General features: G+C 37.9%; 1 protein-coding gene across 1 annotated transcript in view; it reads right to left on the bottom strand.

Annotated features, from left to right (window-relative positions):
- Positions 1–22,302, bottom strand: part of DNAH7 (dynein axonemal heavy chain 7) — a gene marked incomplete in the record, with an annotated part of 367,056 nt that overhangs the window by 172,457 nt on the left and 172,297 nt on the right. The window contains 4 exon segments of the mRNA XM_070070446.1: positions 177–359; positions 2,631–2,780; positions 14,884–15,132; positions 19,705–19,803. Of these exon segments, the coding sequence (XP_069926547.1) occupies positions 177–359; positions 2,631–2,780; positions 14,884–15,132; positions 19,705–19,803 (681 nt within the window).

Here is a 22,302-nt window from a genome sequence, read left to right as displayed (position 1 = left end):
AGAAGAAAATACCCCAACCATTTAACTGAGCAAACAGATACATCTGTTATTTGAGAATTACAGATTGCTCTTAAAGTGAATTCTACTAATATTTTTCAGAGTCAAAGCTACTAAGTGAGTAAGTACATTTAAAACATTTTGCAGTTTTTAGGCAGATGTCAAATTTGAGAACTTACAGTGGCAGGAGAAGCAACTTCTAAATCCATTGGTTCAAAAATAAGATTCATTTGTGGTGACATTTGAATAATCTCCCCACTCATCAGACATAGCTTTTTGTTGTCATCAAGCACAGTGTTCATATTCTCAATCCATACTGCATCAACTGGCCCATCAAAAATTAACCATTTCCTATCTGGAGTCTATTTTATGCATATAGTGAATAAAAGGCAAAAAGTAATAATGATAATGTAAGAAAGCAGTTCAATAATACTATTTCAAAATTTGAAACTATATCCCTATAATTGATTTCACCATAAAAATGTAAAGGCACTCTTTGAATAAAGAGTGTGTGTGTGTGTGTGCATGTGTTTTTTTTTTCTTTTTTTAACTTTTATTTAATGAATATAAATTTCCAAAGCACAGTTTATGGATTAAAATGGCTTCCCCCTCCCCCCCCGTAACTTCCCTCCCACCCACAACCTTCCCCTCTCCCGCTCCCTCTCCCTCTTCTATTCACATCAAGATTCATTTTCAATTATCTTTATATACAGAAGATCAATTTAGCATATACTAAGTAAAGCTTTCAACAGTTTGTGTGCATGTATTTTTAATTTGAAAAAGCCTATTTATGCCATGGACGAGGCAGAAATACAATATCATCCTTTTTTAAAAAGGTTAATTAATTAATTAATTTGAAAGTCATAGTTAAAGCCGACTCATTAATTTATGGGACAGTTGGTCTGTCTCTAGCTCAAGTCAACCTACGCCTTGGTAATTACCTCAAGACCAATTTGCCCCTGGGCTGTGGACTTCCCCATGCCTGTTCACCATCTCTTTAGGCAACACTGCTAAGTAAATAATACTGAACTTCACTGTCTGAAGGACCTTGCCTTTTCATTTTGCTTTACTAATTCTAAGCTATGTGACTTTGGATAAACTAATCTCCCTTTGATCAAGTATTTATGGGACATAACTTCCTGGAAAATCTAATACATGCTATATAATTGATTATAGAGATATCTCATAATTACTTCTGTGTAAGAGACTTCACGTGTTATCCTGAGCTAGAAGGTGTCCATTGTGGCAAGAGAGAACAAAAGATACAACATCAATAGTACTAGAGCTTCATTTTTGCCTCATGATTATTTTTATCCTCAAAATTATCAGAAAACCTTGATACTGGGCAAGATGTTTGACCCATAAAATTCAATCCTTATGTTACTCATTGTCCAAGGTCTTCTCATAAGTTCAGAGCTGAAATTTCTATTACACCATTGACTCATAAGTCATGGTCTACTGGGTCTTAATTGGGTAAAAAGCACCAAATTTAGAATTACAGTAATCAGAATAAAGAAAAGACCTATAGGGGATGGTGCTGTGGCATAGCGGGTAAAGCCAACACCTTCAGTGCTGGCATCCCATATGGGTGCTGGTTCAAGTCCTGGCTGCTCGATTTCCAATCCAGCTCTCTGCTATGCCCTGGGACAGCAGTAGAATAAGGCTCAAGTCCCTGGGCCCCTGCACCCCATGGGAGGCCCAGAAGAAGCTCCTGACTCCTGGCTTTGGATCACCACAGCACTGGCTATTGCAGCCATCTGGGTAGTGAACCAGCAGATGGAAGGCCTTTCTTTCTCTCTCTGCCTCTGCTTCTCTGTAACTCTGCCTTTCAAATAAATAAATAAATCTTTAAAAAAGACATCTATATAAAGAATGACTTAATAGTTATAAGCTAAATGCCTCTAGCATGCACCCTCTTCCTACACTACCAGTCTTAGGAAACTGTCTCCCATGTAGTAACACTACAGAGAACTTATTGAAATAGGGCAACTGAATTAACACCTAATGGCCTGAGAACCTTTCTACTGTGAGAGGAGACAACAACCACCTTGCAGAATAAACCAGCAGTAGTTAAGTGCTCCCCTCTTCTCCCATTCAGAATAGCCAGCAGCTCACACATTCTTTACTTTGTGGCTTTCCACAGGGCAGCCATTCTTTCCCTAGCACAATGGAAGGCAAGGATCAGAATTTTCAAGATAGCATTTTATAAAGGTGTGCAATTTCTTCTCTAAGCATTGTTATATAACACTCAGTGTGGATGACAACAGTAGTGGCTCAAAGTGTGGGAAAAGGAAGAACACCTCTGAAAAGGCAAAAGGGCCAAGTTACCTGGATAATCTCCCTCCTGGACCATCTAGCTTGAGAGAAGGCAATCAGAAATATTCTGCCCTGTCCTTTGGCTTCCTGCTCCCTTTTCGTAGAGCCCCAGGCCAAAGGTGCTTTCTGCCATGGTCCTTGGCATTTCTGTAAGTGCTAAGACTGTCCTTCACAGAAATGCTACCACACTATCCAGTTATGTCTTCTAAGTAATATTCATACACTATAAGTGTTTGTTTAAAATGTCTGAAAAAGTCAGAAATTGATCACAAGGCAATAACATTTAAAAATATGCATATAAAAGTATTAGTTCTTACCGCTGAAGAGGCAAATGCTCTAAAACTGACGGCAAGGATCCCATCAGACCACTCATGAGACACTAAATCAAACTGTCCATACAGCTGACCCATGGTGACAGACTTAGGATTTAAAACAGTTATTTGAACCTTGTTTTCCTCCATTAGGCCCTTAATGAAAATAAAAAGATAATTTATTTTGAAGAATATTATCTTTGTTCATAGAAAACATGTGTACACTGAAAATCCCAAGGATTCTACAAACTACCAGAAGTAAAAAGTGAATTTTATAAGGAGCCAGCATACAATGTCAATATATAAAAATAAATGGTATTTCATATATAATACCAATGAACAAAACTAGAGTTTTTAAATATTATTTATATTTCAAAGCTAGCAAAAGACTTAGGAAGAAATTAGCAAATATCATCCAAGATCTATGAATCTAAAACTAAAAAATAGAATTTGACTTTCTTTAGGGGTATACAACAAATATTACAGACTTTACAGGTTTCCTACTGTCTCTTACATACTGATGTTCTTTGTTTCTCTTTTTTAAGTATATCCAACTTCCTTCCTTCCTTTCTTTTTTAACAAATCCTTTATTTTTTTAGAAAGCTTTTATTTAATAAATGTAAATTTCATAAGTACAACTTTTGGATTATAGTGGTTATTCCCCCAAACCTGCCCTCACACCCTTAAAGCATCCCACCTCCAACTCTCTCTCCCTCTCATTCTTCATTAAGATTTGATTCATTTTTAATTATTTTTATATACAGAAGATCAACTCTATACTAAGTAAAGATTTCAACAGTTTGCACCCACACAGACACACAAAGTATAAAGCACTGTTTGAAGACAAGTTTTACTGTTAACTCTCATCGTACAACTCATTAAGGACAGAGGTCCTACATGGGGAGCAAGTGCACAGTGACTCCTGTTGTTAACAAATCTTTTAAAATGTTATCACCAGGGAGCAGCAAGATGGCAGAATAGGAAGGGAGCACACTGATAGTCCGGGAAGACACAGTTTAATAAAAGTGGAGATACTGCAGGTTCAAGGAAGAGTAGGGGAAGAAACAGCAGAGGAAACTCTTCCAGAACGAGTGATTCACAGTGGACCTGCATGGAGAGCGTGGGAGCCCACAGTTCGGGACACCAGCTGCAGAATGAACACACCAGTGCTGGAACGTGAGGTGAGCCGAACCTCAATAGCCCAAGACACTGGCGGGCAAGTGGAAAGAGGAGAGTAGAGGGAACGAGGCTTGAAACCCCATGGGGAAAAGTTCACCAGGCTAAGTAGAAGAGAGAGGAAAAAAAAGCGACCGATACGGACAGGAGTTTCTCTCCGCTCACCTCTCAAAGGTGAGCAAGACAAAGAGCAGGTGCCATTTTGGACATATGTCATAAGCAGGGCGACCTCAGGTCTCCACCAGCCCTCAGCCTAGCAGAAAAACCTGAGTCTGGGGGTGGGGGGTGAAATAATAGGAGATTAGGACCTAGTAAATGTGTGGTGCTAATGAACTGAGAATGTGAAAAAAGAGACGGTGGGGGAGAGAACTCACAGAATTCACCTGAGTACTCTCCAGAGATGCTACAATTCGGTAACCTTGGCAACCCAGTGGGAGACTGCAGGAGAACTTGAGCCCACACTGAGGGCAGAACAGATTCCCTGTGTGGTCCTTGGGAAAGAGCTTCCGATCTCTGGCTCCTGTGGGTATATCATTCGCCTGCTAACTACCTCCAATTTGGCTCAGCTGTGTGGAATTACTTCCCTTTTGAATCAAAAAAAGAAAGAGAGAGAGAGATTTACCACGTCTAACCTGGGAGTGTCACCTTTGGCACACCCTTAACCCTGAGGAACCAAGCAGAGCTCTCAGGCCACACCCATCTCAAGCCTCTAAGGCTCCATCCAAAGCAGACAGTCCACTTAATACAGTCATAGTGTTGGGCACCAAAAAATATGTTGTGCCCAGATAGTTAGATCCCCGCAGAGACCCTCAGAGAGTAGATCACACCAAACTGCAAAAGCAAGGTTTATTTGGGAGTACAAGCCGCGACAGGGACCCCATCCAACCAACCGGCACAGCAGAGGAAGGAGTGAGACCTGGTCTTTGTTTGGGAGACTTTTAAAGGAAAAAAGGGCTACATAAGCAGGAAAAAAGAGTTACATACAGCATGGAAGCTTTGGGTACAGTGAGTTACAGCGGGGGCTTACAGCACGGAAGCTTTGGGCACAGGGAGTTATTTTGTTCAGCAATCTCTACTGTGCTGTCCTTGGTCTACCGAGCTAGCTGTCCCTGGTAAGCTATGATATCTCTGGAATGCCTGAATGCCTGCTTTTACAAGGACCTGGATCTGCCATGGGAAATGGAGGCTGCTTTTTTTATTGTTTAAAAATGGAGTCACTTTGGTTCTTCAATAGTATAACAAGAAAAAACACCACAGCGAGGGAAGAAGAATCCAAAGAATATCTCCACGATGCCAAGCAACAAACACAGAAACTGAGGACACAAGAACAAGGAAGACATTATGATACCCCCAAATGAACAAGACACCCCAAGCCAAGATTATAAAAATGATGAGATGGAAGAAATGCAAGATATGGATTCCAAAAACTTTATGCTAAGAACAATTAGAAGTTTTCAAAAACAAATGCTTGATGTACAGAATTCCTTACTGGACAGGATAGAAAATCTCCTTTGAGAAAATGAAATCTTAAGGAGGAATCAAAATGAAACACAGAAACTAGTAGAACAGGAAAGTGTGATAGTGAAGAGAAATCAAAATGAAATGAAGAACTCAATAGATCAAATGACAAACACATTAGAGAGCCTTAAAAACAGAGTCAGTGAAACAGAAGAGAGAATATTGGACTTAGAAGACAGAGCACAGGAAAGTATACAGTCAAACCAAAGAAAAGAGGAAATTAGAAATCTAAAAAATATTGTTGGGAATCTACAGGATACTATTAAAAAACCCAACATTCGGGTTCTAGGAGTTCCTGAAGGCATGGAGAGAGAGAAAGGATTAGAAGGCCTTTTTTAGTGAGATACTAGCAGAGAACTCCCCAGGTTTGGAGAAGGACAGAGACATCCTAGTACAGGAAGCTCATAGAACCCCCAATAAACATGACCAAAAGAGATCCTCACCACGACATGTTGTAATCAAACTCACCACAGTGAAACATAAAGAAAAGATCCTAAAATGTGCAAGAGAGAAATGTCAGATTACTCTCAGAGGATCTCCAATTAGACTCACAGCAGACTTCTCATCAGAAACCCTACAGGCTAGAAGGGAATGGCGAGATATAGCCCAGGTATTAAGAGAGAAAAACTGCCAGCCCAGAATATTATATCCTGCAAAGCTATCATTTGTGAATGAAGGTGAAATAAAGACCTTTCATAGCAAACAGAAATTGAAAGAATTTGTCACCACTCGTCCGGCCCTGCAAAAGATGCTTAAAGATGTGTTACACACAGAAACACAGAAACACGGTCATCAATATGAAAGAAGGTAAAGGAAGGAAACCTCACAGCAAAAGATCACAGGGAATTCAAAGCATATATTAGAAAATATCTTTGGCAAATGGCAGGGCAACGTTACTACTTATCAATAGTCACATTGAACGTTAATGGCCTGAACTGTCCAGTTAAAAGACACCGATTGGCTGATTGGGTTAAGGAACAAAACCCATCTATTTGCTGCTTACAAGAAACACATCTTTCCAACAAAGATCCATACAGACTGAAAGTGAAAGGCTGGAAGAAGATAAACCATGCCAACAGAAATGAAAAAAAGAGTGGGCGTAGCCACCTTAATATCGGACAACATAAACTTTACCACAAAAACTGTTAAGAGAGACAAAGAGGGGCACTATATAATGATTAAGGGATCAATTCAACAGGAAGATAAAACGATTATCAATGTATATGGACCTAATTACAGGGCACCGGTTTATTTAAAAGATTTGTTAAGGGACTTAAAGGGAGACTTAGACCCCAATACAATAGTACTGGGGGACTTCAATACTCCACTCTCAGAAATAGATCGCTGGTGCCGCGGCTCAACAGGCTAATCCTCCGCCTAGCGGCGACAGCACACCAGGTTCTAGTCCCAGTCGGGGCGCCAGATTCTGTCCCGGTTGCCCCTCTTCCAGGCCAGCTCTCTGCTATGGCCCGGGAATGCAGTGGAGGATGGCCCAAGTCCTTGGGCCTTGCACCCCATGGGAGACCAGGAGAAGCACCTGGCTGCTGCCATCAGATCAGGGCAGTGTGCCGGCCGCAGTGCACCGGCCGCAGCACAATGGCCGCGGCGGCCATTGGAGGGTGAACCAATGGCAAAGCAAGACCTTTCTCTCTGTCTCTCTCTCTCTCTCTCACTGTCCACTCTGTCAAAAAAAAAAAAATAGAAATAGACAGATCAACAGGACAGAAGATCAACAAGGAGATAGTAGATTTAAATGACACTATAGCCCAAATGGATCTAACAGATATCTACAGAACTTTTCATCCTACACAGAAAGCATTTACATTCTTCTCAGCATTACATGGAACCTTCTCTAGGATTGACCACATACTAGGCCATAAAGCAAGTCTCAGCAAATTCAAAAGAATTAGAATCATACCATGCAGCTTCTCAGACCATAAAAGAATAAAGTTGGAAATTAGAACTCAGGAATCCCTAGAGCATATGCAAACGCATGGAGATTGAACAACATGCTCCTGAGTGAACACTGGGTCATAGAAGAAATCAAAAGAGAAATCAAAAACTTTCTGGAAGTAAACAAGGATAACAGCACAACATACCAAAACTTATGGGATACAGCAAAAGCAGTGTTAAGAGGAAAGTTTATATCAATAGGTGCCTACATCAAGAAATTGGAAAGGCACCAAATAGATGAGCTTTCAATGCATCTCAAGGATCTAGAAAATCTGCAGCACACCAGACCCAAATTTAGTAGGAGAAGAGAAATAATTAAAATCAGAGAAGAAATCAACAGGATTGAATCAAGAAAAACATTACAAAAAATCATCCAAATGAGGAGCTGGTTTTTTGAAAAAATAAACAAAATTGACACCCCATTGGCCCAACTAACTAAAAAAAGAAGAGAAAAGACCCAAATCAATAAAATCAGAGATGAAAAAGGAAACATAACAACAGACACCACAGAAATAAAATAGTCATCAGAAATTACTACAAGGACTTGTATGCCAGCAAACAGGGATATCTATCAGAAATGGGTACATTCCTGGACACATGCAACCTACCTAAATTGAACCAGGAAGACATCGAAAACCTAAACAGACCCATAACTGAGACAGAAATTGAAACAGTAATAAAGGCCCTCCCAACAAAGAAAAGCCCAGGACCAGATGGATTCACTGCTGAATTTTACCAGACATTTAAAGAAGAACTAACTCCAATTCTTCTCAAACTATTCAGAACAACTGAAAAAGAGGGAGTCTTCCCAAATTCATAGACGCAAAAATCCTCAATAAAATTCTCACCAATAGAATACAACAACACATCAAGAAAATCATCCACCCAGACCAAGTGGGATTTATCCCTGGTATGCAGGGATGTGTCAACATTCACAAATCAATCAATGTGATACACCACATTAACAGACTGCAGAAGAAAAACCATATGATTATCTCAATAGATGCAGAGAAAGCATTTGATAAGATTCAACACTCTTTCATGATGAAAACTCTAAGCAAATTGGGTATGGAAGGAACATTCCTCAATACAATCAAAGCAATCTATGAAAAACCCACAGCCAGCACCCTATTGAATGGGGAAAAGTTGGAAGCATTTCCACTGAGATCTGGCACCAGACAGGGATGCCCACTCTCACCATTTCTATTTAACATAGTTCTGGAAGTTTTAGCCAGAGCCATCAGACAAGAAAAAGAAATCAAAGGAATACAAATTGAGAAGGAAGAAGTCAAACTATCCCTCTTTGCAGACGATATGATTCTTTACTTAGGGGACCCAAAGAACTCTACTAAGAGACTATTGGAACTCATAGAAGAGTTTGGCAAAGTAGCAGGATATAAAATCAATGCACAAGAATCAACAGCCTTTGTATACACAGGCAATGCCACAGCTGAGGAAGAACTTCTAAGATCAATCCCATTCACAATAGCTACCAAAACAATCAAATACCTTGGAATAAGCTCAACCAAGGGCGTTAAAGATCTCTACGATGAAAATTACAAAACCTTAAAGAAAGAAATAGAAGAGGATACCAAAAAATGGAAAAATCTTCCATGCTCATGGATTGGAAGAATCAATATCATCAAAATGTCCATTCCCCAAAAGCAATTTATAGATTCAATGCGATACCAATCAAAATACCAAAGACATTCTTCTCAGATCTAGAAAAAATGATGCTGAAATTCATATGGAGGCCCAGGAGACCTCGAATAGCTAAAGCAATCTTGTACAACAAAAACAAAGCCGGAGGCATCACAATACCAGATTTCAGGACATACTACAAGGCAGTTATTATCAAAACAGCATGGTATTGGTACAGAAACAGATGGATAGACCAATGGAACAGAATAGAAACACCAGAAATCAAACATCTACAGCCAACTTATATTTGATCAAGGGTCCAAAACCAATCCCTGGAGTAAGGACAGTCTATTCAATAAATGGTGCTGGGAAAATTGGATTTCCATGTGCAGAACCATGAAGCAAGACCCCTACCTTTCACCTTACACAAAAATTCACTCAACATGGATTAAAGACTTAAATCTACGACCCGACACCATCAAATTATTAGAGAATATTGGAGAAACCCTGCAAGATATAGGTACTGGCAAAGACTTCTGGGAAAAGACCCCAGAAGCACAGGCAGTCAAAGCCAAAATTAACATTTGGGATTGCATCAAATTGAGAAGTTTCTGTACTTCAAAAGAAACAGCCAGGAAAGTGAAGAGGCAACCGACAGAATGGGAAAAAATATTCGCAAACTATGCAATAGATAAAGGGTTGATAACCAGAATCTACAAAGAAATCAAGAAACTCCACATCATCAAAACAAACAACCCACTTAAGAGATGGGCCAAGGACCTCAACAGACATTTTTCAAAAGAGGAAATCCAAATGGCCAACAGACACATGAAAAAATGTTCAAAATCAATAGCAATCAGGGAAATGCAAATCAAAACCACAATGAGGTTTCACCTCAACCCGGTAAGAATAGCTCACATTCAGAAATCTACCAACAATAGATGCTGGTGAGGATGTGGGGAAAAAGGGACACTAACCCACTGTTGATGATAATTCAAATTGGTTAAGCCACTATGGAAGTCAGTCTGGAGATTCCTCAGAAACCTCAATATAACCCTACCATACAACCCAGCCATCCCACTCTTTGGAATTTACCCAAAGGAAATGAAATTGGCAAACAAACAAGCTGTCTGCACATTAATGTTGATTGTGCTCAATTCACAATAGCTAAGACCTGGAACCAACCCAAATGCCCATCAACAGTAGACTGGATAAAGAAATTATGGGACATGTACTCTATAGAATACTATACAGCAGTCAAAAATAATGAAACCCGGTCATTTGCAACAAAATGGAGGAATCTGGAAAACATTATGCTGAGTGAATAAAGCCAGTTCCAAAGGGACAAATATCACATGTTCTCCCTGATCAGCAACAATTAACTGAGCACCAAAGGGGAAACCTGTTGAAGTGAAATGGACACTATGAGAAACAGTGACTTGATCAGCCCTTGTCCTGTTGATGTACAATGTAATATTTTATCCCTTTTAGTATTTTTTTTGTTCTAGTACTATTGGTTGAACTCTGTAATTAACATAGAATTATTCTTAGGTGTTTAAATTTTAACTGAAAAGTGAACCTTGTTAAATATAAGAGAGAGAGGGAGGAGATGTACAGTTTGGGACATGCTCAATCGGACTTGCCCCAAATGGTGGAGTTAGAAATGTGCCAGGGGATTCCAATTCAATCCCATCAAGGTGGCATGTATCAATGCCATCTCACTAGTCCAAGTGATCAATTTCTGTTCACAATTGACCACAATAATAGTTCTAAGAATCAAAGGGATCACACAAACAAGACTAGTGTCTGCTAAGACTAACTGATAGAATCCAAAAGGGAGAGAATGATCCATCATGGGAAGCAGGATACACAGCAGACTTATAGAATGGCAGATGTCCTAAATAGCTCTCTGGCCTCAGAATCAGCCCTTAAGGCATTCATATCTGGCTGAAGAGCCCATGAGAGTATTTTAGGCATGGAAAGCCAAGACACTATTGGAAAAAAAAAGAGGACCTAAATGAAAGATCTCTGTGAGTGAGATCCCAGTGGAAAGAATGGGGTCATCAAAGAAGGAGGTACCTTTCTATGAAGGGAGGAGAGAACTTCCACTTTGACTATGACCCTGTCGGAATAAGATCGAAGTCAGCACACTGAAATGGCTTCCATATCCTTAGCAACTCATGACTAGAGCCTAAGGAGTTTACTGATGCCATAAACAAGAGTGTTAAATTGTTAAGTCAACAACAGGAGTCACTGTGTACTTACTTCTCACAGGATCTGTACTTAATGTGTTGTCTAATGTGAAGTAATGCTATAACTAGTACTGAAACAGTATTTTACACTTTGTGTTTCTGTGTGGGTGCAAACTGATGAAATCTTTACTTAATATATACTAAATCGATCCCTCTGTATATAGAGAAAATTGAAAATGAATCTTGATGTGAATGGAATGGGAGAAGGAGCAGGAGATGGGAGGGGTGTGAGTGGGAGGTAAATTATGGGTGGGGGGAAGCCATTGTAATCCATAAACTGTACTTTGGAAATTTATATTTACTAAAGAAAAAAAAAAGGAAAAATAAATGTTATCACCATTCCAAGTTCATTGGCATTATTAAAATAGACTTTGGACTGAATTTGGCCCGTGGTTTGTAATCCATATTAGAGAGAAAGTAAAAAAAAAATGTAAATATAGAGAAATATGTATTTTTCATGGAATGAAAAAGTTAATACTGATAGAGACCAGCGTTGTGGAGTAGTGAGTTAAGCTAACACTTGCAATACCAGCATCCCATATTTTCCCATGAGAGTGCCAGTTTGAGTACCAGCAGTTCTGCTTCTGATCCAGCTTCCTGCTAATGCACCTGGGAAGGGAGCTGAAGATGGCCCAAGTACTTGAGCCCCTGCCACCCACATGGGAGACCCAGATGAAATTCCTGGCTCCTGGCTTCAGCTTGGAGTATTTGGAGGGTGAACTATCAGGAGAAATATCTCCCTTCTCTTTGTTGCTCTGCCTTTCAAATAAATATTGGTAACTATTAATTTTGGTAAAGCCCTAAATGTTAGTCTATGACATTATTAGAATAGAGGTTAATGCCTTTAGGGGATAAGGTTGGTTTTTAAACAATTATTATACTTTATATTTTTAGAGTAATTTCAGTTTACAGAAAACTTGAGGAGAAAATACAGAAATTTTCAAATATTCCCATGGATCCCCCAACAGTTTCTCCTATTATTAACATCCAGTATTGGTGTGATATGGTGTTGTGATTAGTGAATTGAAATGATACATTATAATTCTCTAAAATCTACCTTTTAGAGTTGACTCCATATTATACAGCTGTATGAATTTTGTCAAGCGTATAGTGCCATGTATCCACCAGTATAGCATCAAACAGAATAGTGCACTGCCCTAAAAATCGCCTGTGCTCTACTTATTCATACATTGAATTTTATGTATAATAATGTACGTTCAGCTCTTCCAAAACTGCCTTTTCATCTGCCATTTCCAGAGCTTAGATACAACCTGCCAAACTAATGAAAATATGTGGAAATACCCTTCAACAATGAAACAAGTTTAAGGTCTTTGATTTCTTTCTCTCTGTGCCCAGGAAGAGGATAATAACAGACCATCATAAATTCGGAAACATGAGAAAACTTTATCATCTCCTTATAAAAGATAAAGTTGTTGCCACAAAAGAAAAGTTTTTATCCCAAATTCAGCAAGGCTAGTGTGAGTCTCTAGGTTATATGTGGTGGCTAAAGAAGTCTGCCACCTTCACACAATGTCACTCTTAGAATTTCCTAGTAATGAAAAATTTGGATTTTACAAGTGAAACGTAAAACATTTTCATATCTTCATCATATTTTATTCAGAGCAGCACCATGTTTAGTTTTTTAGAGACTATTTTTATAACAAAGATAATTGCTCTATCTTACAATAAAACAAAAAAGAACAGGAAAAACACATATAACAAAACAAGAAAAAAGGCAGCAAATTGGAAGGGTGAAAAAGTGAAGACATAAAGAGACGGGAAAAGGAAGAAAAGCAAGGAAGTAACATGGAAGGATAAGAGCAAAAGAAACAGATGACAGAAAAAGTAGCTTACCAGTTTGTATGACAATAAATATAAAAAAACTCAAGTTCCCCTATGAAAGAATTAAGGCTATAGAGCCTGGAGAAAATAGAAATCAATCAAACTATTTACTTTATTTGGGGGAGATATTTTAAAACATTATTTAAGCTATGCAAGTTTCATGTATTTCATATATACAGATTTAAGAACATAGCAATACTTCCTAGCCCCATCCTCCCTCCCACCCAAGCTCCAACCCTTCTTGCTCCTCCCTCTCACATTCCCAGTCTTAATTTTACAAAAATCTATTTCCAGTTTATTTAATGACTGTATAGTTAACCCTATAGTAAGTAAAAGAGTTCAACAAACAGTATGAAGAAAAAAAAAAAAAAAAACACTGTTTCCCAACAGAAGAGACAAAACTATTTACTTTCTATAAAGGTAAATCACACTGTCATCCAAAGATACAATTAAAGATATTGGCAAATATATCTGCCAAGTAGAGGCAGCAATACTGAAATTAGACCATGGGAACACAAAGCACACAGAATAAATAATTTCATATTGATTGAAGATGATACACCACAATGGAGATATACAATGATCATAAATCTCATATAGGATATCCACATTGAAAGACATGAAGAAAAAATTTCAAAATCCAAGGAGAGGTAAACAGATATGCAGAGTTGGAGAATTTAAAACAGTCCTATTCTGTCGCTCCCCCTCTTCGTGGAGGAACGACACTAAACCCTGCCTAGGCTTCATATCCGAGTCACGGCACCATTATGTCGCTCCCCCTCTTCATGGAGGAACGACACTAAACCCTGCCTAGGCTTCATATCCGAGTCACGGCACCATTATGTCGCTCCCCCTCTTCGTGGAGGAGCAACACAAGACCCTGCGCTGTTCTTTCGTCTGCTCGGCCCTCCCCGGGTTTGCTGCTGGTTCTTCCCGGGTTGGCTACTATCCCTTCCACCTCCGTGGAAGGGCAGTTCCCCCTGGCCACATTCCCCACTTCCGCAGGGGAGCGGCACACCGCCGGCCGGCTTTCTTGGGGGCTGCACAGATGTTCCCCTTAGATGTTCCCCATAGATGTTCCTGGTGCATGCCGTCTCTCTCCTCCTTTATAGTCCTCCTCCGCCAATCCCAACTCGGCTGCCCACACGCCGAGTACGCTGCTCTCCAATCAGGAGCAAGTCCTACAGTTTATTAGTTGAACTGGAGGCAGCTGTGCGGAAGCTGTTTACTTCTCTCCCAGCGCCATATTGTGGGAGAGCAGATGCACAGAATAAGTCTTAATTCCAGTAACTCAGTCTAGTCCAGGTTGCTCCCCACAGAGGGAGAGCAGATGCATAGAATAAGTCTTAATTCCAGTAACAGTATAGTCCGAGTTGCTCCCCACACTATTCCTTCAGCATGTCAAAGCAGATCAAAATGTAATGTGCATTAGAATTCTGAGTAATATAATAGTCATTGCAGTCACATACATGTGTGTATCCATGCAGACACACACAATCCAATTCAATATCACTGGCAGACAATATGAGAAGCTTGCATTACAAATCTAACTACACAGAAAATTTTAAAAAAATTCTCCTAGAAGTATTAAAGGAAAAACCTGGAGATTTTTGTTTCAGACTTTTTTTCTAAATTAACATGTATTACATTAATAGTTAAAAAGTGAAAAAAGGTTAATTTAATATAAAAGCAAAGTTGTGGCTAACCTTTATACACTAACTTCCTGTTTCATTTTACTTCACAAATTTTATTTTCTCTTTGACTATTTTTCTCATGATCTTTGTTGTCCCTTTCAAAATATATTTTATTATGACTGTTACATTCTATTTTGCACAAAATTGACTACAAATAAATAAACCCATTAAGAAGATACCTACCTTTTCACATATATCATTTAATGCTCCAGCTAAGACACGATATGCACTTGTTTTTCCTCCAAATGGTTCTCCAACAATCATAAAACCATGACGCACAATCATCATTTCATATATTTGAAGAATCTTCTCAGTAAAGAATTTAGTCATTTGCAAATTCATGGAGACACAATTGTCTTTGATAGCTGCCAGCAAATCATTGTAATCTGGTTTTGGTAATTTTACTCCAGGAAACAAATCTGATGTAATTCCCTGGTGAGAAATGAAGTGGAGGATTCACATTTTATATATTTACATTAAATACATATATTTAATACTGATGGAGTCATTAATTCAACAGCATTCTAACAGCTTTATAAATTATCATTTACATACACAAAACTGCATATATTTAAAGTGTATGATTTGATCAACAACACAAGGTTACAACCAAGGTAACATCTAGCAGCCCCAAAATTTCCTTTTGACCTTTGCTAATCCTCCTTTCCCCCTCTGCCTGCTGCTGTCTACGCTTTTCCTCAGAGGACCACTGGTCTGCTTTTTGTTACTATTTTTATTTACATTTTGCACAATTCAGTATCAATGAAATTGTCCAGTATGGGTACTACTTTTTCTTTGGTGTGTATCAGTAGTTCATTGCTTTTTATTGCTTTTATTCCACTGCATTGAAGTACATCAGTTCTAAATCCGCTCACCTGTTGATAGACATATTATTTGTTTCTAGTTTTTAGCTATTAAAAATAAAGCTGCAGGAATGTTTATGTAAAGACTTTGAACAAATGCTTTCATTTCCTTGAGTGAATACTGAGGAATATAATAACTGGATAGCATGAGTGGGTGTTGAATATTTTAAGAAACTTCCTAGCTGTTTTCTAAATGCTTGTACTGTTTATATTACATCTAGCAGTGTGTGTGAGTTCCAATATTTTATGATTTTTTAAAAATTTTAGCCATGTTGTGTAGTGATATTTTATTGAGGTTTCAATCTATATTTCCCAATGACTAATTTCTTTGTGTTTATTTGCGATATATTTATCTTTGGTGAAGCTTCTTCAAATCTTTTGCCCATTTTTAGTCTATGTATTTATTGGTAAGCTTGGACAGCTGTTTACATATTTTAAATATAATTGTGTAAGTTCTTTATGCTTTTGGTATTTTAATTAATCAATTTTTGCCTAACTCAAAGTTATACAGGCTTTCTCCTGTTTTCCACTAGAAATATTACAGCTTGGGTTTACATTTAATTTTATGATATTTTTAAGTTAAAAGTTAGAAAACTAATACTATCTCATTTCAAGTCTTATTATAAAGACCATCATATTGGTATTAATATAACATATGTAATCAATGGAACAGAATAAATAGTCTATAAATAAGCCCACACATAATGAGTATATAAAAAACTGATTGCCAACATGGATGCAAGGGCAACTCACTGAAAGTCTTCTTAATAAATGGTGCTAGGACAACTGGCTATGCCAAAATATTTCAATGGATACATTGTCGTGGATTGAGTTGTGTCCCCCCACATTACATGTCTACCGAGGACCTCAGAATGTGAGTTTATGGGAAATAGGGCATTTCCAGATGTAATTAGTTAAGATGGCATCATACTGGATTCAGGTAGGCCCTAAATCCAATGACTGCTGTCTGTTTAAGCAAAAGGAAAGAGAGAGATTCAGGTGCAGATGCAGAGAGACACAGGGGAAAAGCCCACGTGATGCTGGAGGCACAAACTGAAGTGAATCAGTTACAAGCCAGGGAACACTAAGTATTTCAGAAGCTAGGATGAGACAAGATTGAGAGTCTTTAAAGGGCATATGACTTCTCAAAACTTGATTGTGAGATAGCCTCTAGAATTGCAAGAGAATACATGCTATTTTAAGTCTAAAGTTTGTGGTGCTTAGTTATGGCAACCCCAAAATCAATACAATCATAGAATATGTGTTTAGAAAGAATTATAACTTCATATTTAGTGTATATGATTTCATAAAGTTAATTGCAAGTTCTAAGAAAGTTACCTTTATAAACCAGTAAGGCTATCTTATCAGTATTACTACAACTTATGTGAGAAATATGATTACTTTTTTTACTCTAAAGGCAAAAGAGAAATTTCAGAAGTGTTTAATGTGAAAAGACATACTCAACTATACATTAGAATTTATGAGTTATTGGTTTAACCATCCTGACATTTAATCCTTTAAGTGCTGTTATGAAAAAGACATCCAATTCACCCAAGTGATAATTTTTCTTGAGGCAAAAGAAAGGAAAAAATACAGTATGGCTAAGAGGACTTGGTAGCTTGCGTGGGTGGTGAGAATCCCTGTCCCTTCATGTACTGATCATAAACACAAGTTACTTATATCTGTGGCTCAGTTACACCATATGTAAAAGAGGGATAATGAAAGCACCTATTCAGTTGGGTCATTTCAAATATTACATAAATTATTATTCACATAAAACTTAGATTAGTACCTGCTCCACATTAGGGACATAATGTTTGCTAAATAAACATCGTCTTTTCAGATCATTCAAATTGCTTATGCAAACCTCTGAAAGAAACAGATAACTCCAAACATATCTGTCATTCAAGGTTCTCACCCTGGCCGGCACCACAGCTCACTAAGCTAATCCTCCGCCTGCGGTGCTGGCACCCCTGATTCTAATACCGGTTGGGGCGCTGGATTCTGTCCCAGTTGCTCCTCTTCCAGTCCAGCTCTCTGCTGTGGCCTGGAAGTGCAGTGGAGGATGGCCCAAGTGCTTGGGACCTGCACCCCATGGGAGACCAGGAGGAAGCACCTGGCTCCTGGCTTTGGATCGGTGCAGTGCGCTGGCCATAGTGGCCATCTGGGGGGTGAACCAACAGAAGGAAGACCTTTCTCTCTGTCTCTCTCACTGGCTAACTCTACCTGTCAAAAAAAAAAAAAAAAAAAAAAAAGGTTCTCACCCAAGACTACCATCCCTTATTCCCTCACTCTCCTGCCAGGTGGAAAGTTTGAAATCTGTCATATTGTGAAATGTGCCTGTCGTTAAGGGAAAGGTCTAGGGCAGCAGGGAGGGGCAACATAGAATGCTTAATGGTCTGCTGTCCATAAGACAGCCATGTATAACAAGAGATTGTCCCAATTGAGGTACCTTTCTCTGAAGGGAGGAGAGAACCTCCACTTTGACTATGACCTTGTCTGAACAAGATAAGAGTCGGAGAACTCAAGGGGCTTCCATAGCCTTGGAAACTCATGACTGGAGCATAGGGAGATTACTGATGCCATAAACAAGAGTGTTAATTTGTAAAGTCAACAACAGGAGTCACTGTGCACTTACTCCTCATGTAGGATCTCTGTCCTTAATGTGCTGTACATTGAGACTTAATGCTATAACGAGTACTCAAACAGTATATTTCACTTTGTGTTTCTATGGGGGTGCAAACTGTTGAAAGCTTTACTTAATGTATACTAAACTGATCTTCTGTAAAAAAAAAAAAAAAAAAGAAGAAGAAGAAGAAGAAATTATCAATTCCCAACTTGACTCTCACTGGGATTAAACATGACAATAGGTCTGATCTGATTTCATCATCATTTATAAAATCATTTATTATTTTTCACTTTATGTTTCTGTGTGGTAGCAAACTGTTGAAATCTTTACTTAATGTATGCTAAACTGATCTTCTGTATATAAAGAGAATCAAAAATGAATCCTCATGTGAATGGAAGGGGAGAGGGAGTGGGAAAGGGGAAGGTTGTGGGTGGGAGGGACGTTATGGGGGGGGAAGCCATTGTAATCCATAAGCCATACTTTGGAAATTTATATTCATTAAATAAAAGTTAAAAAAAAGAGATTGTCCCAATTGTAAAACTAATCATGTTCCACTTGAGAAACACTGTTCAATCAATGTTCACCAAATGAATACACAACTGCATGAGAATACATTTAGTGAGGTACATTTCCCCTTTCCAAAAAAAAAAAAAAAAAAAAAAAAAAACCCAGCTTTTTCTCCTAGAATATCTGTACAGTGCACTAGGAAACTCAGAGAAAAACTTTAGAAAGAAAATCTGAACTCTTCCGTTGTTGATTTATTCCATAAAACATTTGTACTTCCCACTCTAAATCATAAGGAAAGCTCCCTTCAGAATGATGAAACACGACTGCTATGGATAGCTAATCACACTGGGCTAAACTAATGGCTCTGTCTTCTCCCCCTTCTCCGCCACAACCTGTCCAGTCTTTACATGCTGAAAGCTAATGCCTGTACTACAAGGCAGTGTCAACTACTACAACATCTAATGACTAGGAGGAGTCCACTGAGTTCCTGATGTCATCTACCTGGTATTGGGGAAAAGGACAACAGTGATATCAAATGATACTCTGGGAAATTAATATTAACACTTGCTTGCAAGGACTCATAATCCTATCTGAAATATAATAAGATTAAGTCTGGTTCTTATGTTAAATTATATAATTTCATAAAATTCATTTAAGGAAATTAACCTTATTTTATTCCTGCAGTCATAGTATACTAGACAAATTATTTTTCTTCATGGAGTCTATATTCAGATAGAATTTATAAGTGAAACACTTTATAATTTTGTGTATTGATTATATTCTGCAGGGAAAAACATGTACTATTTAAAAACCCCAAGCTGTTTAAAATCATCTGAAGCAAAAAAGCCAGCTAACTACACTTCAAATAAAACATGGAATGATCCATGTTGCTTGGAACCTTTTCATTTTTTCTATAGTGGAAGTTCCTCATAAATTTGCAAACTTGGACAATTTGATAAATACATCATAAGAGTTTTGATACGCTGGAATAATAAATGTCCTTACCTCAAAGAGTGGCAAATCATGGGATAAAAATTTTGGCAGATTTACATCAATAATAGATCTAAACAGCAAAATTTCTTCATTTTCATTTGGATATTTCAGCTAAAAGAAAACATATTCATTATGTTATCTGTAACTGCTGACTGCACCAACCTCAAGTGTGTACACACTTGTGTACAAAATGTTGCTCTTATTTTCATTTTATTAGATTGCTATTAGTTTTGGACACCAACACTGACATTTTGAATTTTTTTACTAGTCTATAATAAAAACCTAGGTTCAACTAATTACCCTTTCACTGTTACACTGAAAAAAAAAAAAAAGCCATTTTTGGCCATGAATTCATTATATCTTGGAATAAAACTTGCTTGTCCTATGTATTCAAGACCAGCAGTGGGTTGAGTAAGTGAAATCATTACAAGTGGTCAATCATCTTGAAAAGACACATTTACATGTAACACATATAAACATTCATTTATTTCCTTATGTTGATGTCAAGACTTCCTCTCTGAGTGTAAGTTTCTTCGTCCTTTCTCTCTCCTCATAAACACTATATCAATAATGGATCTATCCTCTTAAAAGATAATTTTAAGGAAATTTAAGTGTATTTTTTTAATTTAATTACAGCATGTAAATTTAATGTATTTCATATACACAGATTCAGGGACACAGTGATACTTTCCACTCTAGCCTTCCTCCAACTGACACTCCCACCCTTCTTCTTCCTCCCTCTCCTATTCCCATTCTTATTTTATACAAAGATCTATTTTCAGTTTATTTTATACTCATAAGCTTAACCCTACACTATGTAACCCTACACTAAGAGTTCAACAAAAAGTATGAAGAAACAAAAAACTCTGTTCCTCAACAGAAGAAACAAGGGCTGTTCAAAATCATCACCTCTCAAAGTGTCATTTTTCACCTATAGATTACCTTTTAGGTACTCTATTAGTTACCACAGATCAGGGAGAACAGGGAGAACATACGGTATTTGTCTTTTGGGGCCTGACTTATTTCAAATATAATGTTTTTTTTTTATCTGTCAACAGTTGATGGACATTGGGGTTGATTCCATATTTTAGCTATTGTGAACTGAGCTGCAATAAAAATGGGGGTACAGATCACTCTTTCATATGCTAATATCTTTAGATTTGGATAAATTCCCAGAAGGGGGAATGCTGGGTCATAGGGTAGGTCTATATTCAGATTTCTGAGGTATCTCCATATAGTCTTCTGGTGGCTGCACCAGTTTACATTCCCATCAATGGTGAATTAGGGTACCTTGTTCCCCACATCATCACCAGCCTTTGTTGTTTATTGATTTCTATATGAGAGCCATTCTAACTGGGGTGAAGTGAAATCTCATTGTGGTTTTGATTTGCATTTCCCTGATGGCAGTGATCCTGAGTATTTTTTCATGCGTCTGTTGGCAATTTGGAATTCCTTTCTTGAAAAATACCTGTTCAAGTCATTTGCTCATTTCTTAACTGGATTGGTTGTTTTGTTGTTTTTGAGTTTCTTGAGCTCCTTATTGATTCTGGATATTAATCCTTTATCAGTTGCATAGTTTGCAAATATTTTCTCCCATTCTGTCAGTTGCCTCTTCACTTTGCTGAGTGTTTCTTTTGCAGAAGAGTAGCTTCTCAGCTTGGTATGATCCCATTTGTCTATTTTTGCTTTGATTGCCTGTGCTTTTGGGGTCTTTTCCAAGAAGTCTTTTCCTATGCCAATGTTTTGCAGAGTTTTAACATTTTCTAATAATTTGATGGTATCAAGACATAAATGTATTGTTTTATAAATTTAAATTTTTTTTTCATTTTATATATTTTTCTCATCTACATCTAATTCAAAGTCAGTATTTTAGCATTTCATCTTTACTAAATTTTTCTTAAATAATGAACTCAGTTTTCATGGAAACAAAACCCTTCTTTTCTTGTTTAAGTACCATTGGTTTCCCCATCATGTAACTGGATGACATAATAACAGTACCACATCCAGCCGGCTTTAAAATGATTCATGAATGAGCATACTAGTTTTTGGTAAGGAATCTGCTCACCTGAGGGAAGCCAGAGTGGGACAGCAGAGCAGTGTGCTGCCTACTGGCTGTGTGCTCACTAGATTCTGTGTGTCAGTGAGCACAACAGAGAATGGAATAGGCTGGCTTACAAGCTAAGTCAGTTGAGTAGATGTTAAAGGGGTGTTAAAGAAAACTCTATATTCACTTCCAAAACATCTGAGGTATAAATGAAGTTTACTAGAAATCTGGTTGAATTTTAAACCCATTACTCATGTCCATAAGAGTGTTCACATAAAATTAAGAGAAATTTAAGTATAGAATTACTTCTCCCAGCTTTAATACTTTATCACCACCTCACTCCAGTTTCTCATACTATCACACATTTATTTTCCAGAGCCCTCTCCCTTTTCTATAGAATATTTCTGCCTGATAAATGCCATGTTCCACCTAACTGGATTAGCCTTGCAATAACTGCACAATGCTGGCTATCAGGTTTAGCCATATCCCAGTGCCAGTGAGCCCTGTTCCTCTGGACTTTTTATTTGATCAATCTGACTACACATAAATTACAAAATGTCACAAGT

This window comes from Oryctolagus cuniculus, chromosome 3 (assembly GCF_964237555.1).
Source record: "Oryctolagus cuniculus chromosome 3, mOryCun1.1, whole genome shotgun sequence".
NCBI lineage: Eukaryota > Metazoa > Chordata > Mammalia > Lagomorpha > Leporidae > Oryctolagus > Oryctolagus cuniculus.
Note: the sequence above shows the minus strand (reverse complement) of the source record. Positions and strands in the feature narration are given on the sequence as shown.